Below are 21,954 nucleotides of genomic sequence, written 5' to 3' on the forward strand. Positions count from 1 at the left end.
AATGTTCAATCTCTTGCATATGCTATTCATTTTCTTGTTTGCATAGTGAGAGTAAAATGTTCCTGGCTTACAAACATCTAAAATACTCAACTAAACCCAGAATGTGATACATTTTCTTATCTATTTGCAATTAGGATGCAAATCTTGATCTTTTCTGTTTTTCATAGCCCAACTGTTTCATGCCATGGAGGCAGTTAATTGATAGATAGGAGTACCCTACTAGACCATGTTTTGGTTCTCCAATGATAAGAAAAGATTCGCAGAAATTGGGCAAATAAATAATGAAAGTCTCGCAGAAATTGGGCAAATAAATAATAAAAGTCCAGTGATACCAAAAAATCTCCCAGCTAAATCTCCAATATTTTCCACTTCCATGAAGTGAATTACATGTTAAACAGTGACAAAGGATGTATAAATATAGTTACAAGCTTGCATAAAATTTTATTATTATACATGGAGGGTTATTGTCCCTCCAAACTGCAAAAACACCCTTATAATGGTATTTAAATTCTTTATATAAAGAGATATGCATACTGCTAAACTTGTGTATAGGCTAGAGACCAACGTCTCATCATATGGAAATCAACTAGAGTTGTTTAGTTAGCGCTAGTAATTGCTCTGCCTTGGTGGTTGCTAATATGGATCAACCCAACATTCATCTTCTTCAATTGATTTGTTCAATCACTTCCTGAAAATAGCTAACTCAACAAAGCACTTCTTTCTTACCTGCACAAAACAGAATGAGAGGATAATGACACATTGAATACCAAAGTTTGTTAAATCATTTTTAACGAACTTAAAACAGCATCATCTGATGATGGCAAAATAAAATATGAAGGAAAACCAGTAGAATATTTCTTGACATTAAGAGTTGTTTCAAGACTTGCTTCATCTCTATCATTATGCTGAGTGGAAACAGATGAGGCCTGAAAGTTCAGAGGTGGTTAGTTCACAGTAGAAAAGTGAAGAATGTGATGAGGGAACATATGGTATTTAAATGGACACCAGTAGTTGTGAATTAGGTGAACTCGTGTTTTGAGCAGCTTGGTCAGGTACTTGAGGATTTGTCTGCATTAATGAGTATAGCCAATACAATTAGTCAAAGAATGAGGATCTTGGACAAGACAAAGTAAGGTTATGGTACAAAATTGTGTACTAAATGAACAATGTGAAAAAAGGAGAGTCTCCCAAATGAGGATGTTTAGATAGATGGTAATTCGAGAAAAATGGAATAAGATGAGGTCTAGGTGACACCATTTAAGGAGAAGATGAAGGACGGTCATGAATCATGTGCAAGGAAAACTTCAAATGCACCAACACAGACGAAGGGTTTTATTCAAGACCATGGCATGTAAAAGATATTACGGTATATGGCATGCATTGGAGAACAATGCAGCACTAAATTAAATGAGGTAGCATCAGTCCAACCTCAACCAAGGCACTACAAAGTTTTCGAAATCAAAATTAGCTCCTTGCTGAAGGCAGTCTTAACTTTCTATGATTCTGTGATATGAATAAGGTTTTTACCTGATTTTCAGGTGAGCCCCGAGTGTGGGAAGAGCATTGTGAACTACATACTCAGAATCAACAATCCCAATATTTTTGATTTGGTTACCCTATTAAAAGAATATTTTGTTGATTAGAAAACTGTCAAAGATAATAAATAGAAAGTACCAACTAGAACGGAAATTTGCCTTTACACAGCAACTAAGCTGCTCATCCACGCCCCATCCATGAATCAAGTCATTTTGTCATGAAATTAGAACACAAGAATTAAAAAACAGTAATATTTTAGGTGGGACAAAATTTGGGAAAATCCTACATGCAAGAACCTTTCAATCAACTGTCAGCTTCAACAGGTGCTAAAATCTCTAATCTTAATGGGAAGACTTGGTAAATTAGTAAAACCTACAATTTTGTTAGCAAAAGTTTAGTCCAATCTGAATTTTTCCCCTCATAGAGATATGATTATTTAAGAAAACTTCTTGGTTCATATGGTAGAAATACCAGACCGAAATCAAAAGTCATGCACAGCGCCAGACGGCCTTTGAGAAAACAGGGACCATTATTTTCTACCCACTTATAGAACACCATATTATTGTGTTTCACAACAAGATGAATGGATGTGTTTGAAGATGTATTTTCAAACTAGACATGTAGGCAAATTTTTTACCCAGCACATGGAGGGCCTGTGTTGTTTCCATCATACCTCCTTGCACCTTCACGTCTGTTAACACAGTTCAAAACCAACCACGTGGAACTTTTAACAAAAAAACTACCACAAAGATACCTTTACCTCAACCAAAATCAAGTAGTTAGATAACCATGAGTAATGTGTATTGAGGATTAAAATATAGTAGCATTGTAGTATGTACAAATAGGATAGCTCTAAACAGGATGGAAACTGCAACATATCATGCTGAGACCATACATTTTCCCATTTCAAAACATCATTTCTTGTAAAAGAGATATGTCCTGTGTACTTTTAATGTCTTCTCTCGTAATGTAAGTGGATGATGAATCACTGATTTATGAGGATCAAGTGCTGGTTGTGATATTTCGAGCTCTTCTTCTTTAATGATTGATAGATATCTGCAGGAAAGTAATCAGTTTCAAAATACATCTTTGAATACTCTAGAGATATTACCATGGTGTTTCAGGGAAACTACGTGTAATAAACAATCACAAACTTCAAGCATGAACAGGTTTCTCTTGAATAGAGAAGTACTGAGGCTTTTTGCATTAGCCCTTCAAAAGGTAAGGCTTTCTTCTCTGAAATTTGGCTACCCAAGACCATTCATTACCTATCAGTCTTTTCCATGACTCTTTGGACTTAGCTCAAATTGGGTAGGAGTCATAGGGCTAAGGATCTAGTTATGCTATACTTTGTGGATCTTGGTCATAGAAGGCAATGTCAGTTTACAAACAAGGGTTCTGTCTATCCTTCATACAGGGCTGGATTCGAGAGGCCAAAGGTTTTTAAATGATCAATCCAAAACACTTAAAATCCCATTAGTCATTCTGCTATAGGAAGCCTTATTTGTAGATTAGAAAATTTTCTAGACAAAGCAATCTAGTGGGATGGGTTCCATCCAAGAAAATGGTCCTAATTGAAGCCCAAGTGGTAAATGAATAGAAATAGGAAGCCTTGGAATACTGAAAGTCTAACAAAATAAAACCTACCTCACACAAGAAATTTCTAACAAATAAAACTTTGCAAGCAAAACTGTTGACATAACCCCACCAAAGAAAAGAGTTGTAATGACCGGGTATTTTATGACACGCTAGCATTTTTAGTTTGAAAAGTCTTATTTTGTGTGATGGTTGAAAAGCAAAAAAGAAAAGTGTTTGGAGAACACGTGTCAATTTCGGATTGGTGAATTTCATTTTATTGTGTCGGTCAAATAGATGAGTTGAAATTTTATGTCATGTCAGCCTTAGGGTAGAAAATTTCTTAAGATTTTAGAAATTGAAAATTTTTGGAAACGAAAAACGAAAACAAAAAAAAAAATGAATTAATTAAGAAAAATTAAATTAAATTGATGAATAATAAAATTGAAAAAAATTAGTTTTAGATTGGTGTTAATAAATAAATTTGTGTGTTAAAAAAAAAAGAATTGGAAATCAAATAAAATAATTAGAATAAACAAAAGAAAAGTAAAAATAAAAGAAATAAATTTTTCTTTATGCAAATGGGCTTTTTGGGAGTGGCCCGTAAGTATGGATGGGAATAAAACCTTTGGGCCTTGGTTTTGGGTTTTAGTGGCTGGTAGTGGTAGGAATACAAAAGTGGGTTGTTAAAAAAAAAAAAAAAGGGAAAATGAGGAGAATTGGAAAATTGGCAGCATGCGGGGAGAGAGAGAGAGAGGGGCTACTGTGCAGAAATTAGGGCACTCGCCGGATCTTTGACCGGCCGTTTGGACGGCCAAACGACCTCCGTTTCGGCCCAAATTCGAAGGAAGTGTTCTATTCAACTAGAGGAACAAGTCTACGGTGGCTGATTTCGTTTTTACGGCCAAATTCTCAAATTTGTGGTAGAGGAAAACTAACCCTAAAACTGAAATTTAATGTATTTTTCATTGGAAAAAAATTATAAATTTGATAATTATGAGTTAAGTAGGTAATTGTGATGTTGTGTGAATTTTCTAGAATGATTTGAGATTTTTTCTGGATTTTTTGTAATTTTCGGAATTCTTTGTAATTGATAAATAATTATTTTAGGTTGTTAAAAATTGTTAGAAATGTAGGAAAATTCCAGGATTAGGGCAAGATTTCAATATGAATTTTTGAAAATTGATTGGAATAATTGCGGTAATTTTATTGTGGAAAATTAGTTATTTCCAAGTATTAGGAATTATTAGAAGTATTGAAAATTTTTGAAATTGTGATATAAATTCAAGTATGTTGATGTGTGAATTTCTGAAAATTTGTTGGTATATTTTCGAGAATTTTAAATGTGAAAATTTTATTTTATTGGGTTATTGAGAATGTTGAAATTATTGGAATTGTAGAAATTATTGAGGAATTTTGGAATTTGTGGCATTCATTTACATCATGGTTGTATATAAAAAAAAATTTGTGAAAAGTGTATGAAATGGAAAATAAAATAAAATAGTAATGAAAAGTGAAAGCCCGTGTGAGGCGAATTAAGAAGGGAGAGAGATCCCTAGGGTGAAAGACCCAAAAGTTTACCTTGGGAAGACTCCAAATGGGGAGTATATTTGGGTGCGGACACGTATCCTTTGGTGAAAACCCGAGAACGATAATGCATTGTATGACTATGTGTCACACGTTCATATGCATTCATTTAATGATTGGATGTTGTGGGATTGAGTATAATGTTATATGTTAAATTGTGTGACTTGATTTATATTGGTAAATTGTTGTGTTTGGGTTATTGAAATATAGTAATCCCCCATTAACCCTTTGGGTGTTAGGCACCCTACTGAGCAATGTAGAAATGCTCACCCCTTTTTTTTATATATATATTTTTAGATGCAGATATCACTCCTGAGGATCCACAGGTGGGACAGGGAGGACTTCAGGATGCCCCTGGAGCGGTTTAGTGGAATGTGTTTTATTTTTTTTTATTGTGTTTGTGATATTAAGACCTTGTAATAAGTGAATTATGGATAATGTAATAAGACCTTAATTTGATTAAAGGGATTTTTATGAAATTTTATTTTGGAATGCAATGATGTTTATTAAATCTTAATGTGTTTGAGTAAGGTTTGAAATATTGTTAGTTGGTGAGAACCTAGTGGGACTTATATGTGAAAAAAAAAAATTCAGAGTATTTTAGTTGACTGCCAATGTGGAATAGGAGAAACCCTTAGGGTCAAACCTTTGACCTGGGGTCAGGGGCCAAATTTTGGGTCGCACAGAATTTGGGTTGTGACAAGAGCAGTCACCAAAAAATCCAAATATAGAACTAGTAAAAATAAAATAAAATCATGTACCTGAAACAATCGAAGAAGATAATGGCATTGCTTCTTTATTGGTGTATGACACAATCTTTAGTTTGGCTTCCAAAAGACAGTTATATGTATATATATCATTGGAAACAAAAGAAAATTTTAGAAATGTATAAGGATGGAAGCAAGGACGAGTTTTCCTTCAAGCCCAAGGAGTAGTTTTTTTATGGAATTCATTGCTAGAGTTTGTCAGCCTCACATTACACACTAGGCTTGTTTTTTTTTTATGGAATATGAACTATTTCTCCCCCTCCACAAAGTCACAAAAGAAATGTTGGAGGCTCCCAAACTTGGTAAGCATACATAAGTAACTTGAGCCCACTAAGGGCTTGAATCACTTAATCTAACTCAAAAAGAGTCCTAATTGATTAATTAAACCGATAGGACCTACTTATTAATATCGATTAGCCTGATCCAAAGACTTTGTTCACTAACTCCTATGCAACCTTGCATAATTACCCTTGCTAACAAGGTATATGAGTTTGAGTAAGGAGCATTGGGACCCATAGTATAATACTAGCTCTCTTAATCCAATTTTCAAGTTGATACAACATACTATTACAAAGAATCAACTACACTCCAATGTCCTATGTAAATAACAACAAGACACTAAGTGCTCGGGTTCATAACCTATTATCCATTACGTTCAGTCTTCCCATGAACTAGTATCCATAGTCTAATAAGGTAAAATCTATCAGGCTTTCAAAACTACCTTTACTATCCTTGAGTTACAGATCCTGTTATTGTATGTTTAACTGACATGTCTTAGCTCTCAAAGAGCCTATGTCAAGTTCTACTTAAGGAATTACGATGACCATAGTTTACATGAACACACCTCCTTAGAATCAGCCAATGAGGTATTATCTCAATCCCATGGGATATCATAGTGCCTCTGTTGAGAATATCTATTGCTATTGGCTTCCATCAACAATAACCTAATCCATAAGGAATATATAACCACTTTAGGATCTCATCGACCAATAGATTAAAGCCACTATTAGCTTTGGTACAAGCTTAATATTCTTTTAAGGTCAAGAAACAAGACAACAAAGTGACTTGCTAAAATTATAACTACTTGATAGTCTTACGTCGTGACTCATCGTAAGTCTTATCCAATATGTAATGATACACATTAATGCACTCATTATGCGAAATCCATTCCGATGGTAAAAAACTAATCATCCTTCTAATTAGGAGGTAGTGCAATACAACCTCTAATGGATTGCCTAAGACTATGAACTGATTGTGAATAAGTCATCTACTTGTAAGGAACCCATAACTTAGATCTTTTGTGTAACTTTTAATACACCTAAGTTATGTACAATGCAAGAGATGCTAAGTGAGAATACTCATAAAGTACAATGCACAAAATAAGGATAGATAAAAGTGAAACTGGAATATTATCAAACAAATAAATAATTCTAAATCTTTTACATGATGTCATGCTTTTAATGGCTTTATCCTAACAATCATCACTTTGCATGGAACCCATGACTTGGATCTTTTGTGCAACATTGAATGCACCTAAGTCATATATAATGCAAGTTATGTGGGATGTGTGTGCTAAAATAAGCAATTAATGCAAATGAGATAATAAAGGAAAACAAAGAAATTTAAATAAATAAATTGTTACATCATACATGCTTTTTAGGGTTCAATCCCAACAAAATCTTCTAAGGATTTTTAGAAAAGGAAACTAGATTCTTTCACAATTTCAAAAAATCTTTTTATAAAACTTCCTTAATAATAGGGGTAGGGTGGTGAGTTCTCATAAAGGGTGTAAACAGGAAATTAAATTGGGCCATTGTATAGAAACAAAAATGCTTGAGAACAAAAAAAAAAAAAAGGAAAAAAACAAAGCCTAATAAAAGACTAAAAAAAAAGGAGAAAATAATTAAAAATCATTGTGAATATTTTTAAAAATTATGATGAATAAGCAAGTTTAAGAGTAGACCGAACCTTAATTGATCGATGATTGGGTGAGACCGCTTACCGAATTAAAAAAAAAATTAAATTGATATATTCATTAAGACATATTTTAAAATAAATAGGATTTCAAAATTTTTTCTTTTACTAAACAATTTCATTTAAATTAATAAAATCATTGGGAGGTTTGAAGGAATTTTCTTTCTTTTTCTTTTAAAATACAAGGTTGGTTGGGTTTTGAAAGTTGTACCACGGAATATATATATATTTTTTTAAAAACACATTAAAAAAATTTGATTTACTATGAATTATATGGAATAGAATGATAAAGAAAATGATGACAATAATAGAAGTACAATAATTTAACAACATTTTTTTCACAAAAATTAATTCTCAATATTTTTAAATTTTAGTTATTAATTACAAAAGAAATTAAAAAAAAAGGCTTAAGAAAAAAATGCAAAAACAAAACGGAAATAGGGTTCCTAAAAAGGACCTACAAAGTTAACCCATCAATTGGGCCGAAATAGGGCCCAAAAGCTCAACCTAGAAAGAAATAGTGCCCCTTAAAATAAAACATTTTCATTATCTTCAGACAAAGTAAAACAAAATCAAAATAGAGTGTCCCATTATGTTTTGAAGTTGAGAGGCAAGGTTCGAAGGTATCAACTTTGGGTTTCTTTTCTGTTCGTTTTGGTTTTTTTTTTTTTTTTTTAATAGTTGTAATTCAGTTTGTTTCATTTGTATCCTTTGTCTCACCTTCCTTTTTAATTAGAAAACCTGAATACAGGTTCTTGAAATCTTTTATTTTTGTGTAACTTTCTTTTTACTTGCAAAAGTGTTCTTGAAATTGGCGTTTGCTCTCCTCTATCTCGGATTCAGGTACTTTACTGCATTTATCTAGATCATGCTTGAGAACAAAAAAAAAAAAAAAGAGAAAAAGGAAAAACAAAGTCGAATAAAAGACTAAAAAAGGGAAAAAATTAGTAAAAATCATTGTAAATATTTTTAAAAATTATGATGATTAAGCAAGTTTTAGAGTAGGTCGAACCTCAATTGATCGATGATTGGGTGAGACTATTTACCAAATTTAAAAAAAAATCAATTGATATATTCATTAAGACATATTTTAAAATAAATAGGTGTACGCACAAATTTCGTAAATTGATCTTGCAAAATTAGTAAAACAAATAGGAAAATAATGCAAACAAAATATTTATTGAAATTAAAAATATAGTGGGTACAATCTCAAAAAAATAATATTCTTTCCAAAATAATATTTTCCCTCTGATTCTTTCGCTTTGACCACAGCTTGAAGAACGACGATGACGTTTTCTTGATTTCGAAGATCAATAGTGGGCCATAAGTGGTTTATTCTCGAATGAACTCATTAAATGGTGAAGAATGCGTGTAGTACTTCTTTTATCGTTTATCGAACTTGTAGGGAGATTTGATGAAACTTTTTCTTTTGTTGTGAAGCTTATTTTCCCGTACGAAGTTGCCTTTAGATTTTCTTCCCAAGATTTTCCTTTTTTTTTTTTTTTCTGATTTTTGAATTTCCTTCCCCCTTCTTGATAGAAGACACCTCTATTTATAAGTGAAGATAGAGAATTTGAATTTCAAATTCCCGAATTTTAGTTGCTAATTCAAGGGATTTAGTTCCTTGATTTTAGCAAATTTTCTTTTCCCGTGAGGTTTTACCAACAAGATAATAATAATAATTTTCTTATTATTATTATTATCCTTTTTATAGTTGGAGATTAGGGAAACTTATCCATAAGAGGATATTTTTTTTTAAATTTATTCATTTTGAAGACCAAATTAGTGATAATTTAATCCACTAATTTTTTTTATGTCTACAAATGCTCCCACTTCAAGACGCATCACGTACATGCATTGTCATGTGGATGGGATGAGTCTTGAAGTAATTTTTTTTTCAAAGAAATATTTTAATAGGAAATTTCCAATTTTTTTTTTAAAAAAATATTTTTTTCCCATTTTTTTCCAAACTCCACTTCATTTTCCTTCTTGCTTTACACTTTGAATCATCTTCCAATTTGTTTTCCTTATTGCTTTACATTTTCAATCATCTTCCGATTTTTCATCCCTATATACATTTTTTTATATATATAAAGGGGACAATAGCTGAGAAACTTGACTTGAACTTTTTCAGAGAGGTCTTTTGATATTTGAGTGTTCTTCGACCATTTTGAGAAAGCCAACTTGAATTCTTTTAGAAAATTCTTTCAATTTTGGGTGATCTCCAACTCGATTTTAAGAAACTCGGCTCGAATTCTCCACGAGGATTTTTTTTTTCAAATTTTCGACCATCTTTAACCTTGTAAGTTTTGCTTCACATTTTTTTTCTATATATATAAAGCTTGCCATGGGAACATAGAGGTCATGTTGTGGAGTGATCATGTCGTGGAGATCATGTTGTGGTATCCAACATCATGATGTGGAGAGGCTCCAATAGTGGTTGTTTGTGGCATGCATGGACCATTAAATATATATACATATATTTATAACACCAACCCAACAGTGAATACTTCTTGGTAGAATATATATATGTATATAAAATCTCCATAAAAAAAGTCAAACTTTACCATGGAGAAACGTGGGTGTAGCATATGGCTTGTGGGTCCTTGATACCCACTTTCTAATTTTCATGTACATATATATATACGTGTTGACAAGTGTTCTCCTTATTTATTCATTTTTTTTTTGCTAACCCTTTTTTTTTCAAGGAAGAAAAAGACTTATCTTTTTCGAACACATGTCGGCCTTCATTATTCGTAGAGACAAATTTGATTTCAGGTAATTTAATTTATTTATTTATTTATTTATTTTTAATTACCTTAATACTTGCGTAGAATTTTTAATAAACTTAAATATCCATAAAAAAATATGAATATTTAAAGTTTGACCCTCATGTAATCAACTCGTAGCCCTGACGCGAAGTGGTGTCGTATTTTTGGCATTTATGTGCTAAAATATTCACTCATGCAAATTGGCTTGACTTGAATGCATAGTGGTGTTCAAGTTTTAACATTTAATTAAAACCAGAATAATACTTGGTATTTATGCAAACAAGTTATGGCCTTGATGCTATGCAGTGTTGTATTTTTGGCACTTATGTGCTAAAGTCTTCACCTATGCAAATTGGCTTGAATTGAATGCATAGTGGTGTTTCAAGTTTTAACATTGAATTAAAACCAGAATAATACTTAGTATCTATGCAAACAAGTTATAGCTTTGATGCTATGCGGTGTTGTATTTTCAACACTTAATACGACTTAAGTGCTAAGGTCTTCACTCATGCGAATTGGTCTAACTTAAATGCATAGTGGCATCTAAAAACTTAGACTCATATTTTATTCATCTCTCCTTCTACCTTCTTTTTTCCTTTTTGTGTAGGATGGCGTTCTTAAGATGTTTCAAGGAGAAGACTGTAACTATTCTTGAGGATGATAGTGAAGATTTTGAGAAAATAACTATTTTGTCAATGCATATGTCACTTACTGATCTTCAATCTTTGTCAATGCTAGTGACAAAGGACCCATTACACATTTCTTCCCAGTCTCGAGTTGCATCTTGCAAGCTTACAAATATCAACAATTCAAAACTTAATAAGATGAAACTTGTTTAAGATGTTCTACTGCTGAATTCCTCTCACCCAACTACTACTGAAGTTCATGATGAATTTGGATTGTTGGGTTCTCATGTTCGTGGCGGAAAAGCCAAAAGAGGAAGCTCAATCAAAGTACTTGGGGAATCTTTCTTTATTGAAGGATATTGGGAATAGGTAGAGGAGGTATTGGGTCGGCATGGACCATTTCTTAAAGGATGTAAGCTTTATGAAGCTATTTTTGCATCCTTATTCAGCTATGATTGTCATGCCTTTGTGATTAGGGCCTTTTGTGAACGTTGGTGTCCTATCACTAACACCTTGCATACTTCTATTGGAGAGGTTTCCATCTCTCTTTGGGAATTGTCTCGTATTGCTGGACTACCCATCATTGGATCTTTTTATGATGAGATGGTACCGAGCGCAGAAGAGTTATCTAATGAAGCAACAAAGTCCTCACTCCCACCAAGTTGTCGAAACTTATTCCTTTCATATCAACGAATTTGCTCTAAGACAAAAGAAAAGTCTTCAGTCAAGTTAGCCTCTTATGTGTCATTTTGATACAAAGGCTTCACGAAGTATGTAAAACCTCCAAAGAGAAGTACAAGGAATAAGGCACGAAGGCCTAAGGAGACTCATAACCCCTCCAAGGAAATTGATCCTGCTAAATCCTATACTCAGTCGGAGATGGAAGTTTTTGACAACCTTGGCGTAGCCGAGGTAGATGTTAAAGAGGCTTACTTGGCCATTTTCTTGGCATGTTGGTTATGCAAGTTCGTTCTTCCTTAGGGGGTGTCAATTTGATTCGTCTTGGAGTCTTTAAGGTAGCTAATAGAAGGGCTCAAGGTGAGACATTTAGCCTTGTTGTTCTGGTGTTAGCAAGCATTTACAACGACTTAAATGAAATCGCTTGTTCTTCGAAGCTTGGGACTAATGCATCTATTTTCCCTATTCATTATTTATACAAATGGTTAGGTGAATATTTCGATACCCATTTCATTTCTCTTTCTTGGAACCATTCCTCACGAATGACTTATTACGTCAGTGATTTTTTTGCTTAGTTTTTTTATGATTTGCAATCTCGGGCATTGATAATGTCTTGCAAAGGCGTAAAGCTAAACCACTTGGCATTGCACCACAAGGAGTGTGTGCACTGGATTGATAATGAATCTATTAGTGTTACCAAAGCTTCTTATCTCATAAGTCTTCGCTCTAGCTATTTATCTTTGTGACAAGGTAACCATCGGGTGATCCAACCGTATTATTCTCATCGATTTTTCCAAGTAGTTTGGGTATCCTCAAGACCTTCCAAGGGGTTTGCTAGAGATTTTCGCAATGGAACTTTAGAGACAGTGTATCAACATTAAGAGTCATGCACTAGGCTTGGTAACTACTCCAAAGTTACTATACCAAATTATCATAGTCTTGAAGAGTTTTCATTCACCAAGGCTTATGCGGATTGGTGGATCAGAGTGCATAATCTTGATAAGGAAATTCTTACTATTTCTTATATGGAGCCCCCTCCTGATTCCTCTCGAAAAATACCCTCAAAATCTTTAGAGAGTAGAACACGCAAGGTTGACTCAAGTGTTTCTACTAAGGAGAGTGTTAGAGACAGTGTTGAGAAGGATTTTGATGATTTACCTGATGATTCAAGAGCTTCTTCTAAGAGCTTAATAGGTGGACATCAAACTAATACCTCCACACACCCAGAGCATGAGGAAACTATTTTCAATGGTGGTAGTACTCACTGTCACAAGACTTTTAAGAAACATAACAATGCACATGGTCTTTATGTATCAGACGACGACTCTGAAGATACAAGTGAATGTCACTTCAAACGCCGAAAGATTAGACCCAACCCTGTGTACTATGATGAGACTAACTCTCATTCTCTTAATGCAAATGTCTTCTTTGCTGATGTCCCAACTTCTACTCAACCAATGGAACTTGATGGTGAAGAGGTATTTTTTTTTTTTTTTTTGCATTGATACTAACAAAAAAAAAATCCTTAGGTGGCGGATGACAACCAATTTTTCAATGAAGGGGATGGGTCCTCTCTTAAGGATCGGTTTGAAAGTGTTGTTGCTACTAGGGAGTCAATACCCTTTACCTTGACTAGACAATGAGATAATCACTTTATCATCCCATTACCTTTTCCTCATTCTCATTTGGGTGATGAAGGTATTACTAACATCTTAAGTGATGTTTTGATTGAATCTCAAGGTTAAAAGACCACAATTGGAGATACAAGTTATGATGAATTAACACTTTTAGCAGTTACAGGTTTAATTGTTGAACAACAAACTTCATGCCCTACTGCGGTTGCTTCTTCTACTTCCATTCACACATTCGACGTTGAACAAATCATCCTTAATGTCTGACGCCAAGAAACACTTATGATAGGAGAATTCATTAAGGAAATGATTATCAAAACTTCCAATGAGTGTCTCCCATTATTGAGAGAAAAAATTGATGAGCTTTTCAATGCTATCACGAAGATTGGAGTGGACCCTTCACCATTAAAGTCTCAGATTGAGAAGTACATGGAAAGTGTAAATCACCTCGATGCAGTGCAACACACCCATTCTATGAAGATGTCTCCAGAAGTACAAAGTGAACGTTTAGCTATTGTTGCATCTCAGATTGTGGATACTCTAAAATTTGAGGGTGTATAAGCGAACCATCGCCAATCATTAAAGGTTGACTTAGCTACTCTCGATGCTAAACAAGAAGCACTTAAGAAGGAATTGGAGCAACTATGTATACAAAACAAGCACATTCATAACTCAATCTCGGAGATCGATGAGATTATAGCCAATAAACAGAATGATGTTTCTCGCTTGAGGAAAGAACACTTTATTATCGCTCAAACCTCCATGCTTACTGATGTCGATGTCAAGACTTTAGAGACACTTCAAGAAACCTTAAGGACTTAACGTGACGAGATTGCATGCTTGGTGTGGATATGACCATTGTACCTTTTTACTTAGTTTTAGCTCTCATTCTTTTCCTTCATTCATTTTTATTTTTATTTTTATTAAGATGTAATAAAGTCTAGCTTTTGTTAGCCAGATTTATTTGTTAATAAAAATGAGACTTTTTTTTTTTGTAGTGACCAAACTCAAGTGGTTTCCCCAAGTTGCTTGTGTATCCTTCAAAGAGAGGGGATCAAGTCAAACGTAATTCCATTTTTTTTTTCATGCTCTAACTTTTGCCAATACTAAAAGAAATATTTAATCTTGCAAGCATATGTCCTAACTTTTGCCTAAGCCATCTTTTCAGGTTTTCAACTTAGCGGACATTTATTTTTATTTTTTATTTTTTTACGCTCTAATTTTTGCCAAAACTAAAAAAAAATATTTAATCTTGAGAGCATATGTCCTAACTTTTGCCTAAGCCTCATTTTTAGGTTTTCAACTTAACGGATTTTTTATTATTTTTTTATTTTTTTATGCTTTAATTTTTTCCAAGACTAAAAGAAAGATTTTATCTTGCGAGCATATGTCCTAACTTTTGCCTAAGTCATCTTTTCAAGTTTTCAACTTAGCAGACTTTTTTTTTTTTTTGGTGCGCTATATGTAGTTTAAACTCATGTAAGATAAGAGCATCACTTGTATTGAGTTTGATCAAAGGATTATAAATTCATGTCCTTGGAACAAAGTTTAATTGAGGGTCAAAGATGACTTATTCTCAACCAAACTTGTGAAGACCTTTCTTAAGCATTTTGGAGAACAAAAGAAGTCCTTTGAATTCGTCTTGATTTTCTTTAGCCTTAAAAGTGGATGAATGACACTTTTGTATTGTGTTTGATATTCTTCCACGAGCTTGTTGAAGAATGTGTCAAGCTTGGACTTGATTTTAATCCAAGGGTGGTAAACAAGTGTTCTTGGAGCAAAATTTAATTGAGGGTCAATGATGACTTGATCTCAAGTAAACTTATCAACAATTTCCTTAAGTGTTTTGAAAAACCCAACCTTGTCTTCTTTAGCTTTGAAGGTGGATGAATGACATTTTTGTTTGTGTTTGATATTCTTCCATGAGCTTGTTGAAGAATGTTTGGAGTTTGATTTTGACTTTTGAAGATTCATTTTTGGATTTAGCTTTTAGGTTGCATCGCCCTTTTGAGAACGCAACATGCTGAAAGAAAAGAACACTTTTATTTAGAGAAGTTGGAGATTTTGGTTTGGAATCTCCGAATTTGACTTCTTTAATACAAAGAGTTTGTTCCTCGATTCAAGAAGTTTGCCAAAAATGATTTTTTTTTTTTACTATGTCATGCTCTCTTCATCATCACTGGTGAAAGTGATGGTTGCACAACATGTTGCACAATTGTGGCATTTGTTCTCAAATTGTTTTGCCCTTTTTATTTTTGTAGCATAGAATGATGGATTCCTATGTATCTGGATCAATGCAATTTTTTTTTCCTTAGAAAGTTGCAGCATTTCATAGATACCAAAGAATGAGAGTATGCATTGTAGATTTGCTACTACATCATCCTCTTCCTTAGTTTTGCTCGACTCTATACCAAGAGTGCTTTTTTCATCTTCACTTGGTTCATCTTCTTCTGAATTTTCATGACAAGAGAGCATATGGGTTGATGTCATCATCCTTCTATTAAAGAACTCTAGAGGAAAGTATTCTCCTAAGGTGATAGGGGTGATGAACTTCTATACCAAAAGGTTATCAACCTGTATAATATTTTGTTTTCTTTTGGGTTTCTTTTCTTCTTTGTTTTTCGAATATCGAAGAATATTTTGTTTATGTTGTTCCTTTGGCTATAGATGAGATTCTTACTTCCTGTGAGGTATTCTTTGTGTCACCAATGTCTAACCTTCTTCGTTATATGACATTGATTCATTATCACAATAGAAGTGAAGAAGGGTGTTTTGATATGACACTTGTGTTTGCTTTGGTTTCGGTGACTCGCATTGGATAGTACCAACGCATGCCCCTAGTATCTTTGAAAATACATTCTAAACAAAATATTTATTAATTGGAATTGTGTGAAGAATGAGAATTTCTATGAAAATAGATTTTAAAATTTGAAAGTGGATATTTTTATCAAAAATTCATTTTTGGATAAAATAGTCTCATAGAAATTTTGAATTTTACTTATGGACATTCTCTTGTAATATTGACTTTCCAATTTGAGTAAATATTTAAATTTATTAATTAGAAAAAATAAAAAACTAATAATAAGAACAAATATAAAAATCAATAATAAATTTATTAAATTATTATAACACTTAATTAATTCATTAATATATTATAAAACTTATTTCCAATTTTAATATAGATTATGCATCATTAAATTATGTAACTTATTTCCAATTTTGATATAAATTGTACATCATTAAATTACAATTTAACGATGAATAAAATTTAATCTTATATTCTCTTGAAGGAAATAGAGATTTCTTTACATATTAATCTAATCATTTAATAAATATAAATATTTTAAATATATATTCAAATACTATTATAATACAGAAAAAAATTAAAATTTTATAATTTTTATTGAATGATTAAATTAAATATAATCACGTGTCTTGCACGCGGATCAAACCTATTTTTAAAAAATGACAAGAAGGGATTCAAAACAAAACCCTTTCTAAACCTGACTGGGCCTGCTTATACTAAGATTTTGCGCTGAGGACTCGGTTGAGTAGCATTCCTTCCCCTCCTCTGAAGACCCTGGCCATGGCTTCCAGGCTTTTGAACCGATTCCCAACTCTAAACAACACCGCCCAACATATTCTCAGCCTTCCATTCCTAAGATCTACAGTAGCTTCTCCTTTCCTCCTCCACTCCAGATTGTATTCCGAAGATGTTTCTAGTAGGGTCCCCAACCGATCGTCCTTGAATCAGGTCGAACTCGCTAAATTTTCCTCCATTGCTGATACCTGGTGAGTTCGGCTTCCTATGTTTCTATATTTGATTGATTGCTAGGAAAATGTGAACCGAGCAAACGAGAGTTTATTTTAATTGAAGCGAAGACAATGTTTTATGTGGAAGAATTGGGTTGAAATTTTATTTTATTTTTTCCTTTTTGGTTCAATTTGAGAACTTTATCAACAATCATTGTCTATATCAATTTTAAAAACCTTTGAAATTAGTATCACAACCTGAAAATCTTGGATATGAACTTCGGATAGAAATTGAAGACATTAATAGTTATCAATTTATTTGCAAGGATACAACAATTCTTTGCGGCTGCTTAAAAAATCCTACAAATTGTGTTTGTTTATCAGTTTGGTTTTTATTTTTATATTTATACTCATTATATGGACAGAGGCTGGACAAATTATTATCGTTCATGTGTTATTATAGAGATTAGACAATAATGATTTAGTTTATGAACTCTCTCACTCTCCCGCTTCTCAAGTTTGGACTTTCATTTGAAAAGAACCTTCTAATAATTTTTTTTTGATTGCCAAGTACATTTTATTAATTCGATCTCATCTCTGTCATCTCTAGTCAAAATTATGTCATCAACATAGACAATAAGAATTGTAACTTTCTCACTTCTATGTTTGTAAAACAAAGCATGATTTGACTAAGCTTGCTTGTATCCCTGGTGGTGAAGAGCTTTGGCAAAGTGATCAAATCAAGCTCTTGGTGACTGCTTCAATACATATAAGGGCTTTCTTAGTCTTCAAACCTTGCCGTCTTTCATTTCCTTATCAGAACCCGATGGTAAGTCCATATAAACTTCTTCTTCCAAGTCCCCATTTAGGAACACGTTTTTTACATCCAACTGTTGTAGAAGCCATTCCAAATTCACTGCAAGCGACAATAGAACCTGGAATGTATTTATCCTTACAACAGGAGCAAACATCTCTTGGTAATCAATACCAGAAGTTTGTGTATATCCCTTTGCAACAAGTCTCGCTTTGTAGTGCTCGATTGATTAATCAACTCTACACTTCATCATAAAGACCCACTTACAACGCATTGACATTTTCTCCCTTGGTTTTTGCACAATTTCCCATGTTTTACTTTTTTCGAGGGCCTGAATCTCTTCCATTACAGGTTCTCTCTACTTCGGATCTCTCTATGCTTTCTGTATGTTTTTTGGTATCTCTACGATTGCTAGATTAGCAACCAACGATTGAATAGGTTGTGATAAATTGTCATAGGATACTAAATTTGAAATGGGATGTTTTGTGTATGATATGGTACTTTTCTCATAGCTACAGGAATGCCCAAATTAGACTTCTTTATGTTCAAACCTGGTTCTGGGTCAGATTCTTGACAGTGGATTTTTTTTTCCAGATTTTCCTCCTTTGAATTCTTTTTCCATGCATAGGTCAGCAGCTCTCGTTGTGTGTGCAAAACTTCCCCTGCTTCGAATAACTCCTTCTCTTAAGGTTTAAGCTTTTTTATCTTCTTGGATATAGGCTGAGGAGTTTTTTGTGGAGTGGAGGAATTTAAATTTGTTGAGTTAGATGGAGAGAGATTCGGTTGATCAAAATTCAGTGGAGATTCGACCACAAGATGAGGAAGAGGAATTTTTTGAACTGGATTCTAGGAAGGTTGGGACAGATTTGGTGGAGTTGAAATATCTGGTGGATTTGATGAGGAATTTGAATTTATTTCTAGAGGAAGATTTGGAATTTGAATTGCCTTTCAATTAGGCGTGAATCTTGGCTTTGAAAAATCTAATGGAGGATTTAGAGGATTTGAAGGACTTGGATTTAGTACAAATGTGGGGACTCCACAGAATTCAAACTTTGAACTGTGGGAAGTGATTTTTTTTTTTTCTGGATTAAGCACAGAAAAAAGAGAGAAATTAGGAGAAAAATATCCCAAAAATATTCCCATAGTTCCGGATTTGACTTTAAATTGTCAGGATTTGTTTCCCAAAAAATATCTTCACAGATGCTCTCCCCTTGAAGAGATTTTTTTGAAAAAAATGGCTGATCTTCAAAAAATGTAACACCCATAGAAATAAAATATTTTCTTTTCTCAGAAGAATAACACTTATACCCTTTCTGAGTGGTTGAATATCCTAAGCCTATACATTTAAGAGAACGAGGATCTAGCTTGCTATGATTTTGATCATGATTGTGAACAAATGCAAAACAACCAAAAGTTTTCAAATCCAAGGTAGAAAATGTGCGTGATTATAGATAAGACTCAAGAATATGATTTAATGGGGTTTTGATAATTTAAAACACGAGTTGACATCCAATTAATTAGATAACAAGCAGTTAGAATTACATCCCCCCAAAATATTTTGGAACATTAGTAGTAAACATTAATGTTTGAGCCATCTCTAATAGGTGACAATTTTTTCTTTCAGAAATCCCATTTTGTTGTGGAGTATTGACACAAGAACTTTGATGAATCATCCCATTTTTAATAAGAAATTTGCCTAACACTGTTTTGAAATATTTAGTTCCATTATCAGTGCGAAAAACTCAAATATTCTTATTATATTGAGTTTTAATCATGGAATGAAAATTTTGAAAAACTTGTGACGTTTCAAAATTTTCTTTTAGAAGATATACCTAACAAACATGTGTATGATCAGATATCAATGTGATAAACCACCTTTTATTTGTGAGACCAAAAGTTACCATGGATTAGCATGAATGGTTTAGAAGCACGATATGAAATAGTAGGAAAAGAAATACGTTTGTGTTTTGCTAATTGACAAATTTCACATTGAAAGGAATCATGAGTTTGAAACAATGATGGGAACAAAAGCTTTAAATATTGAAAACTTGGATTTCCTAATTGACGATATAACCTCATTATTTCTTGTTCTCTTAAGGAAGAATTGCACATAGCAGCTTGAACTCAACTACGCATAGAAATGTTCTTCTTGAAGTAGTATAACCCTTTGAAATCCTTAGCATTGCCAATCGTCCTTCTCGAAATCTAGTCCTGAAATGCAGATGGAAGGAGAAAAATTAACCACACAATTTAAATCTTTCGTTATTTTACTTATAGAAAGAAGATTGCATGATAATTTGGGCACATGTAAAACTGCTTTCAATGTTATGTTATGACTTATTTCAATGGTGCCAATTCCTGTAACCATCGAATGGGACCTGTCGACAATCTTAACTCTATGGTTCTGTGGACTAGGAACATATAAAGTGAAGAGCTTCTTGTATTCAATCATGTGATCTGTAGCCCCAGAGCCAATAATCGAGGGTTTTCCTTTTCCGGTCATACCACTGAATGCAGTTAGAGTTATGCCTTTCTGAATTATGTGGGACGAACTAGTAGTGAATTGTTGTTCAGAGTTGCTCCATTTGCTTTTTACAGAGTGTAATTCTAGGGTTAGTTTTCTCCACCTCGAGTTCATGCACACTTTGGAGTCCTCTAGCATCTTGTCCTTTGGCTCTGCTTGGGGTCCAATTTGCTGGTTTTCCATGAAATTTCCGAGAATTCTCTTTAGTAGGATGTGGTTTCTGGCAATGGTCACACCGGAGTTAGCCCTTTTTGCTAATAATTGAAAATATAGGTTATCTAAATTGTCTTATAGTTTAAACATCTTGAAATTCATATACTTTCTATCAATTGTATGTTAGTGGGAATTATTTTATCTTAAGAGCATGATTGAATGATGGAAAGTTTGAGGAAAAGTTTTAGCTCTACATGGAGAATGAAGAATTTAGAACTTACAAGTTTTGGAATAGTTTTTATTATATTTTACTTTAATTTGTATTTTTATGAAAAATCAAACAAGAAAATTTGAGATTTCTTTTTCTTTTCCTTTTTTTCTTAATTGCCTTTTCCTACTACTTCTTGAGATTCAAATGGAGGGTAAACAAGATCCATTTCTTTTAGGCCCGCTTGGGTGTCAAAAAGTGTGCAAGAACAGTGTCTTAAAAGGCTATTGAGAATTATCTATCCAAGTTAGCCTTAAGACTATAGGCTTAGTTAGGGTAATTGGGGCTTAAGCCACACTTTGTCAAGGCTTATAGCCTCAAGGCCTCAGATATTTAAAGGGTTTTAATGGGTTTGGAACATTTATAGGCTTTTTGTATATATATTTTATAAGAGTTTTAAGTTTCAATATTCAATGACTTTTAATGGGTTCTATGCTTTTGGGCATTTGGCATAGATTTTATCCCTTTTGTCTTAGGTCTAGGCTTGATTTAAACCTTTAACAAAGCAAGGGTTTTGTTGACTTCTAATAATCCTTTCAAATGGAAGGGGAAAAGGGTGATTGCGAAGAAGAAATCGGGGAATTGTTGGTTGCTCTAGTGGATGAACTTATATATAATCATTATTTTGTTATTGATATATTAGGAAAAATAACATTGCTATTGATGGATGAAGAAGTGGGTAGACATTAACATTGATGGGAACGATAATTAGGCATTGGATATGGTTATGGTTTGTTGGAAAATCTTACTAATGATAGTGATGGTAGTGCTAAAGATTGTTTTATGAAGCCATGAGGGGGAGTTGAATTTTAGAAGATAGGAGGAGAAATTAAATTATAAATTATTGACAATGACAAACAAGTAATTTTTCTATTTATAAAGTTCATGGTTTTCTTATTATTCAATTTTTCATGTGATTTTATTAGTAATTTTATTTATTTTTTATTTTTGGGAATTTTTATATTATTTATTTATTTGTTTAAGTTGAGGCTTAGGCCTCATTGTGCCTCGAGGCCTACACCCTCCTTGAGGGTTACACCTTGCTTCATTTGGGTAAAACGCATCAAGACCACCTTTTTAGCCTTTTGAAACATTGGGAGAGAATAAAGGAAAGGAAGAGAGGAAGAAAATGTAAGAAGCACTAGTTCAAAAGAATAGCTTACTCATAGAACATGAAAAGGGATTGGGAACTAAATGAATCTGGTGCTTAGAAACACACCAACACCTGAAACTTGTACTTAAGTTTCTATAATATAAATACTGCCATTTTACAAATTCAATATGTTTGTGCCCTGCA

General features: G+C 33.2%; 1 protein-coding gene across 1 annotated transcript in view; it reads left to right on the forward strand.

Moving 5' to 3' along the window:
* Window positions 1-16,628: 16,628 nt before the first annotated feature.
* Window positions 16,629-21,954, forward strand: part of LOC109121384 (ubiquinone biosynthesis O-methyltransferase, mitochondrial) — a 47,381-nt gene continuing 42,055 nt past the window's right edge. The window contains exon 1 of the mRNA XM_059738042.1: window positions 16,629-16,937. Coding sequence (XP_059594025.1) covers window positions 16,732-16,937 — 206 coding nt within the window. The 5' untranslated portion in view covers window positions 16,629-16,731. The remainder of the gene's footprint in view (window positions 16,938-21,954) is intronic.

Source organism: Vitis vinifera, chromosome 7 (assembly GCF_030704535.1).
Source record: "Vitis vinifera cultivar Pinot Noir 40024 chromosome 7, ASM3070453v1".
Taxonomy (NCBI): domain Eukaryota; kingdom Viridiplantae; phylum Streptophyta; class Magnoliopsida; order Vitales; family Vitaceae; genus Vitis; species Vitis vinifera.